Below are 8,506 nucleotides of genomic sequence, written 5' to 3'. Positions count from 1 at the left end.
AACTGATTGGGGGATAAAGGGAAGGGCTTTGAACCTTCTCTACAAATGTTTATTTGTTCTCTTTATTACTTATTCCTCAGTGGCTTGGCTGCATAGAATAACGAATTCTGTAGTAAAGAAATACTTGCTCCAAGCGCAGAGATTCGCTCTCTGGTGCACAACTCGTGCTTGCAGAACAGTATCGACAGATGCCTTACAGGTTCTGGCAGGTCGATTACCGGCTGATTTGCAGACTGTTTTGTCAGCATTATTGTACTGCACCAAGAATAATATCAGAAAATCAGTGTTGGACATAGTTTCTTGTCCAGACTCCGAAAGGATATATACGAGGTCTGATGTGAAAGATAAAAAGATTAAGATAAAAGGAGAGTTAATGGCTGTATGGCATCAAAGATGGGATTCGAGTGAGAAAGGCTGAGTTACTCTTATATATCTGCCACGAGTAGACATACTGAATGTACAAACAAATCCTTGGCAGCAGTTTGGTCTCTGTGCTACATTTTAATCACAGGACACGGATTAGCAAGAAGGTTGCACGAGTTGGGGCTTGTAGTAAGTGATTTATGTTCCTGTGGACGCAAGAAATCAGTGTACGTATCATGTTGGACTGTAATTGTCATCTTCATCTCAGGAATGAGGTTGGAGATCTGCTTGGGCGGACTTGAGCAAAGAAATCTATGGATCATGTTCATGGATAGAAGCTTTTTTGGAAGTTTTAATAAATTTGTGAGTTTGATTTTTAAACGGAGAGCAAGATTACGGCTAGATAGTAGTGCCCACCTCCCCGTGGCTGGGGACGGTAACATAGTTCATTAGGATAAGTAGGACTGAGGTAGCCAATACTATATTCTTCTTAGCTATGGCTAAGAGGTATAGTGCTCTCTTTAAGTTGAATTGAATTTTGTATTTTTAATAGTTGATGTTTTATAAAACCATGTTTTAATTATGGCAATAGAATAATACTGAAGTAGCATTATCCACATATAAGTTACGGCTTATGAGGTGGATGTGCTGAAGGTGTTTCTAAATGAATGTCCCATCAGCGTTGGTCTGCGTGGTAGCACAGTGGTATCATCACCGTCCTCCCCACACCGGGTGGAAAAGGCCCGGGTTCGAATCCCGTCAATGACGCGAGGAACTTTAGTGGGCTTTCTTCACTCCGTGACTGAGTTAGTCGGTCTCAGGAGTAGATAGCAAGGTTTCCCCCAGAAACTGGGTTTTTTTTTTTTTTTGTCCAGCAAAACAGACAAATTCACCATAGAACACACGCAATTAACAGACATAAGACACACAGCAAGACAGATGAATTTAATTTTTCGGGTGGCTTAAAAATAATAGTTTGGTTTTTAGTTTTGTCCCTCCCACGTCATTTCAGAAGAGTATCTCAAATGTTACAAAAGTGCCAGTTGGATCCAAGAGCAGCGGTCGGTTCATAAATGAGTAGTTCAGATTCAGTTATCCACAACTATTCTTCACGAGTCCCCTTAGTGGGGAGAGAAGAAACTTGAAACCAATTGCATAATACTTAACCTACGGAGAACTTGGTGGTTTGACCAGACATAATGGGCAGTGCATGTGGAGGTGCACATTTTCGAAAGAGGAATTTTAGCTACTGTGAGGTAGAGGGAATGTCTTTGAATTCTTGCATAGGTCCATTTCCTTCTACTGGTATTTCCTGAATGGAGCGACCATCCAGGTCTCCAGACCTGAATTCTACAACATGTTGGGAGATGTCCTGGGGAGGCAAATTTTTAATCATCATCTTCCCCCAGAACATAACATCAGTTACAAACTGCACTTCTGAAATTGCGGGCTTCAGTACCATCATGACTACTCTTAAAATTTTTCATTAGCAGTGCGAAAGTTCGTACGTTTAACCCCATTAAGACCTATTTTTGGGTGTGCATGAACTAATTGCATTGTTCAAAGATATACTTAGCTTTGTACACCAGTGTACTACTGTATTTATGAAAACTATGTAAATCTAAGGTCTCCAATTTGCAATCAGTATTAGTGGCTGAAATACCTCTAAGAGGAATAACGATAAAACGTAAAAATGCTCTACTAAAAATAAAGGAAAATCTTACTCTGTGCCCATAAAACTCTGTTTCCCTTATAGCCTTAGACTTTTCTTCCATTACCTTTAAAGCCACAATAAGCAGATATTTACTTCCACGAAATCTAGCATGTGCATTCAGAGGCCCCCGTTTCTGCCCACGGCAACCATTTCAATTTACTAACTTGAGCAGCTGCTGTTCAAATGCGTCTTGATGAATTTCGAGCCATCGCGATTAATTTCCATTACTGCAGTAATAAATCTCCCCCGTTGCCAATATCTGGGATCGAAAAATGAGTTGCAACTGTCAAATGTCTTCCTTTCTATTGATTTCCTTTTACCAATGTCTGTTGTTGTTGCTTTTATTTTGTGTGAATTGCTCTTTGCAAATTGCTCCATTTATGACAGAGATTTAAGATAACCAAATGAAGGATTTTTGTTATTACACGTATTAAGTTCATTTGTTCCGTTTTATCCAACCGGGAGGCGAACGTCAAATCAATCACGTCTTGACCAGTGAACGCCCTTTCTGTGTTCTGTGGATCGCCCGTTCGCACGCGCTACACATGCCACAAACAGAAGAACGGGTATTTCCACCAGCCCATCAATCTTGGTTCATCGACGCAGCTCTAACCAAAGATGCAATTTTTTCCTATTTGTTGTACTTCAGTAGATCGCATTCTCGCTAAGAAGTGGTAGAATCAGAATCTTAAGACAGTGTTGTCGCCTTCACCAAAGTGACAATTTATTTAAAATCAAGTAGGATCTTTATTATCAATAAAATCCTGTAATGATCGCAATAAGACTTCTTATATCTTTGACGATCTGCGAAGTCGTAAATATACAATAAAAGGTCTTTCTTTTGTTTTATCCATGAAAACACAAAGGCTTTTCATTTCATATAGAAATATTGAACGAAGTTTCGGCAGTACTTTAGTTCGATTTGCGTCCTTTTCGTTCCTTTTGATCAGCTGATCAAACTTGTCCAAATGAAAGATACCACTTCCAGCGCTGCTTGATGGCTTCTATCGATCTCTCGCTACTGCAAGAGCCACGAGCTCCGGGTGCAAACTCTAATGATCCTACAGGATCACCGATAACTTATCGCTGACAGTCCAGGAGAAACTACTCGATAGCAATGGTGCAGAGGATTTACTAGGTCGCAGAGCCACAAAAAATGCTGCTCTTGGAGGAATGAAGTTTCCTCCACTACGAATAAAAATCGAACTCTGCGTTTACTGTTTTTACCTCACAAAGAAGCGAAATATTAAAACGTTGCCTTCGAAATCTAGCACAATTCAATACAATTGCTGAATGCGAATGAGGATTTATATCATACAATGCGCGCCTTTGTTGAACTCAATACAATTGAGGTGGAACTGTGGATAGTTATTTCCATATATTTTTATCTCCTGATTTCTGTTATCTGGATGAAAATCAAGATTATTGAAGAATAAGATAATAGCTTTTGAAATAAATTTCTTTATTGCGATGATTACAGGTAATTTACGAACGTTGTTGGTCTACAGATTTTTTCATGGATTCATGCTTCTGTTCTTGAAATATGATGCATCTAACGAAAACAGTTTTCATAATGGTTAATTTTTTCGGTTAAAATTAAAAATAAATACTGCCCTCGATCGTTCTTCACTAGATGCTCAGTATATATGCTATTTTACACCGAATTAACTTCCGAAATTATAGCAGGCAAATTCTGGATATATATGTATAATGAAACAGTATAAATATAAACTCCTTTTAATCATATGTAGGATTAAAGGATCGGAGGAAATCTGTACACTTTCGAAAACTATAGGCGAAGTTGCCCTGTTTGCACATTGGACCATATTTGGGCCTATATGCATAAACTTAGTGATTAATTTATATAAGAAAGTTATTATTAAGATTTTAGTAATAAATCACCAAGAAATACATTAATTTGCTCTGCATAAGAATAATAAATTCTTGTAAGAATAATTTCTTACATAATGTGTTCGGCATTTTTTGGAGAGGGGTGGGATCAGAGGAAATCTTTGATATCTGTATTGGGCTGTAATTATCCAACGTGAGACGAAGAAGGGAATACTTTTCCCATCTTCCCAATGTGAGCTGCTTGGGATTCTTGCACTTATTTGATCGTCACGAAAATTGCGTATTCCATTTTAATTCTTTTGTTGGATGTGGGTCTCAATGAAACAGCAAAATTGATTTGCATTCATCAAGAATACGCTTAAGAACTGATTCGTTTTCATCTAATCTGTAATTTAGAAAGAAAATCAAAAGTAACAAAAACCAGAGGGAAAACGGTGATTTAATATATAATTTGTATTCGTTGTTTGAGTAATAATTAGCTAACAGGTTTGACACTTTTCGAAGATTTCTGATCAGCTACCTGAAATGACCCTGAACAAGTTAAACTAATTTTTTTCATCTTTTAGATGGTCTTGACCTTTGCCCAACTTACCGAGATTTATTATTTTTAACTTTCCATTCGATGTGAATCTTTCGAATCGTACATTATACATAGCACGCTGATACACTTCGGCTGAAGTCCTGCATAATCTTAATAAATGAATAAATAATATTTTGAAGAGAAGAATTTGGGAGAAAACTGTTATATGACTATTTCGCAACAGAATATCTCTGTAGCAACAGATACAATTAAATATATAATTCTACTAATATTCGTAGACCTCACATAACTCATAAAACAAAGTATTCACAAAAAGATTCCATACTTTTAACTGTTTTCTTATTGTACTAAACATACAATGACGCATGTCTTACCAAAATAAACAAGATCTAATATAGTTGGGAAGGTCGTTACGTCTGCTTTCCATTAAGATGATTGCTATACTTAATACCACTCTTATATCACGCGAAATTAATAATATAGCTTATTAAGCTGTTCGCCTAAACTACTATACATTAAGGTGACGTTTCAGGCATCTTACTGATACCCATCATCAGACCATGCTGCTGACAGACTCCTTGTTTCTGATATGCATTCTGGGAGCATCAGCAAGAGGAGTGTCTGTCAACAGCATGGTCTGATGACGGGTATCGGTAAGATGCCTGAAACGTCACCTTAATATAGTAGTAGGCGAATAGCGTAATAAACTAGGTATATTATTAATTTCACGTGGTATTAGAGTGGTATTAAATATAGTGATAATCTTAAAATAAATAACATTTAGAGTTCTTTGGTTACTTAAAAATATTTGAATGTAAAACCCCCTGCTACCTCTGTAACCAAAGAACAAAATCATCTACTGTTCCATTTCCATTTATTACAGGGCATCTTCAATTTCCCCTACTACTGAATGATACGGCAACTGCATCTGAAACTTGGTGGATGGTGATTTGAAAATACAAGAGCAGAACTTTTCCAATGAAATCGAATTTAGCATTTACAGTAGGAGAACGATTACCATCTTGCTGAAAATACAAAAATGATCCATCAAATTTATTGATGGCCTTTGAATTTTAAAGTGTCATCTAGCTTTTTATTTACTATATTCTTATTTAAATATCCTCTAGCTTACCTCCGCTGGAAACATGCCTCTACATTTTAACCAATGTGGGTATAGATACATACCCACAATGTGTGAACAAATTCGTAGAGAATCTACAATTTTTGTGAGAAATGTTATTGCCATGTATAGATTATTCTGTACATTTTATTTCTTTTATAATGAAGATTCCAGGATGCACGACTCCTTATTAGCATATCGGTGGTCTTGACAAAATGGATAGGGTCTCAGTGGCAGGAAATTAACGGTCGGGAGGATGCATTTTGTTCCTAAATTAGAACTTGTAATGGAGTTGGGAGAGCATTTTCCCAAATGACTTTGCATAAGTAAAGTCTGCGTACATCAGAGCAGTTAAAGTGTTGCATCTAATACTGCTTGTGTGCATTATTCTAGATGAAAAATCCTCTCCGGAATACTGATAAATTTATTTATTGCGAACAATTATGCATGGAGTTATATGAAATGAAGTACAAACAGGAATATTTCCGGGAAATTATGAAAATATATACAGTATAATAACAGTTACAGAGTACTTTACATAACAAAAATATAATTGACTTTATTTTTTGGCCATAACAGGGCACTGGTTATTTAATAACAAACTATTGAAATATCTTCATGGCACGTAACAAATGTACAAAAATATTTATGAATCCAATTGTTTTTTCTTAAGTGCACACCTATATTCCAAATGGTTTTTGAAGTTTCCATCCACTTCACGTGACAACTCTTTCAACTGCTCAATAAATAAAATACAATACTGTAAATATTTCTGGATTTGTTTTTATTTTTGGATAATTATTATTTTTTTTTACTACTGGACTTTTTACTACTTATAAACAGTCATTAACGAAGGTATGTTATTAACATCCGGCTTTATCAGAACACATTTGATCAACTGCAGTCTGGAATGCTGGAGTTTTGGGTTTCCCACTAGAAACCCAAAGAGTGCTATTGTCGCATACTAAAACTATCCATGTTCCAGGTAGATCAAGGCAGGTGAGGCGGTGTATAAATATAAGCAGCACTTAAGAGTACCGTTGTCTACATGGGATTCCTTGAGCACCTCTTCAAAGCGAACTTTGCATGATCCATGAGGACAATTAAAGCAACAGATTCCATCTGCGATAGGTGGAAGGAGAAACAGTGATAGACTTCAGTATAAAAAGCCTGGAAATATCCTGTGGGCAGGACTCACTTCAGTCTTACTGGTGGTAGTAGTACGCACAGGTGCATCATTTTGGCAGAGACAAACCATCATGCGACTGTTGGGAAACCGCCTCAAGCTGGCTGCTGCAATATCCGTTACACACTGACTTAAAACTCTTGCATTTCCAAATACTGTATGTGGGTTCCAGTAATGGTCGTTGCTTTATAATCACCCTGTATTTCCGAAGACACAGTAGTGGTCAAACATGAATACTCAGTGGTCTGGTACAAGGTACAGTAGTGTACGCTTTGAATTGACCGTTATTCTAGTCCTCATGACTGTTAAATACAGTGATGTTCATCTATTCTCTCTACCTTGTGAACTCCTCTGATCCAATGTGCGGCCTTTCCGTTTTATTTTATAATACCATCTTGCATGCGGTTATGTTACTATTAATATATAAAGGGAGGGGGTTCTGTGTGCTCTTTTTTCACAATGCATAAATATAAATATAGCATAAAAATGCACAAAAAAAAAAAAATGTCTTGAAATTGGCTTAGATGTTAATGAGAGTCAAAAAGTTAAATATAGCCGCCTAAATGCCAACTTTAGAAATCAACTTGTTATTCAATTTGATTGTCCATTCTTCCTCGGAGAATATATTAACTTTCTAATTTGTTAAAGGCTAACGTCACGGAATCTATAAATAATATATTTAACAAACATCCAACTTACATTTAACCAACGTACTCGTAGAACTCCTGCTGCCATCTAGTGTACATTTTGAAAAGTTCTATAATACAAACTATTACTTTTAAATAATATCACTGTTTAAAATTATAAATAATTATATATTCCAGTCTATAACATCTACAACAATACTGCGTATTATAAATATTCAAAAATATATATTTTACATATATATAAATAGCCGAATTAAATTGACGTATTTAAATCTGCCATTTTATTTTATTTATTTTGTTTTTTCGTTTATGCTGAACTTTCCAGCAATATTAATTATCGAATGCTTTAATTATAAAGCAATCAAACAGTTCACTTTTCTAGTTGCTGTGGTCTTCATTTTGTAGCTTACAACCACTTTCAGTGATTTGGACTCGACTCATTTCCACTATTGTTTTACTCTGTCCAATCCATCTGTTGCTCCACCTTTTCTGTAATCGGAATTGGCGTAAATAAGACCATCATCTCCCCGAACGATTCCAACGACCACTGCCATTCGACCATTATTAACTTTCGTCTTATGACCCAGTTTTTCCAATCCTTGAAGGATATTCTGCAATGGGAGAAAATGTTTAGTACTTTCCACAAAATACAGTTCAAGTTAATAAACAAACTTAGGAAGGTATACTGTACACGGGCCCTCAATTCTTCAAAGGGTCCAAGGCCGAGACTTTAATATTGAGTTTTTTTTTCAATAACTAAATTCAGTTTTAATAATCATAATTTCGAATTCCCTGCTAGTGTTCGTATACTACACTGGTGTTCGAAAGTTAAGTTGCAATAATACAACCTAATATATCAAGAAAAATATGCACTTGATGGATTACATCTTTTATGAAAGAGTATTATTATAAGACTTGAGTGAGATGAGAAATATTCACGATATCATAACGAACCGGTGCTTCATACAGAGTATGATTGCTCCTGAACTCTATACAATTAATTAATAATGTTATAATGCTATTTACAGGCTGATTATAAGTCTTGGTGGTAATAAGTTCCATCCTCTACCTCAGCAGCACAGGC

The 8,506-nt window shown here is 36.1% G+C and overlaps 1 protein-coding gene across 2 annotated transcripts in view; it reads right to left on the bottom strand.

Moving 5' to 3' along the window:
• Positions 1–7,766: 7,766 nt before the first annotated feature.
• The window catches only part of LOC150076540 (scoloptoxin SSD14-like), an 85,947-nt gene continuing 85,207 nt past the window's right edge, over positions 7,767–8,506 (bottom strand). For both annotated transcript variants that reach the window (XM_090387797.1, XM_090387798.1), the window contains exon 12: positions 7,767–8,033. In XM_090387797.1, the coding sequence (XP_090243923.1) occupies positions 7,869–8,033 (165 nt within the window). In that variant the 3' untranslated portion in view covers positions 7,767–7,868. The remainder of the gene's footprint in view (positions 8,034–8,506) is intronic.

The sequence above is a fragment of the Mastigoproctus giganteus genome, chromosome 13 (genome assembly GCF_048544385.1).
Source record: "Mastigoproctus giganteus isolate SK-2022 chromosome 13, ASM4854438v1, whole genome shotgun sequence".
Classification (NCBI taxonomy): domain Eukaryota; kingdom Metazoa; phylum Arthropoda; class Arachnida; order Uropygi; family Thelyphonidae; genus Mastigoproctus; species Mastigoproctus giganteus.
Note: the sequence above shows the minus strand (reverse complement) of the source record. Positions and strands in the feature narration are given on the sequence as shown.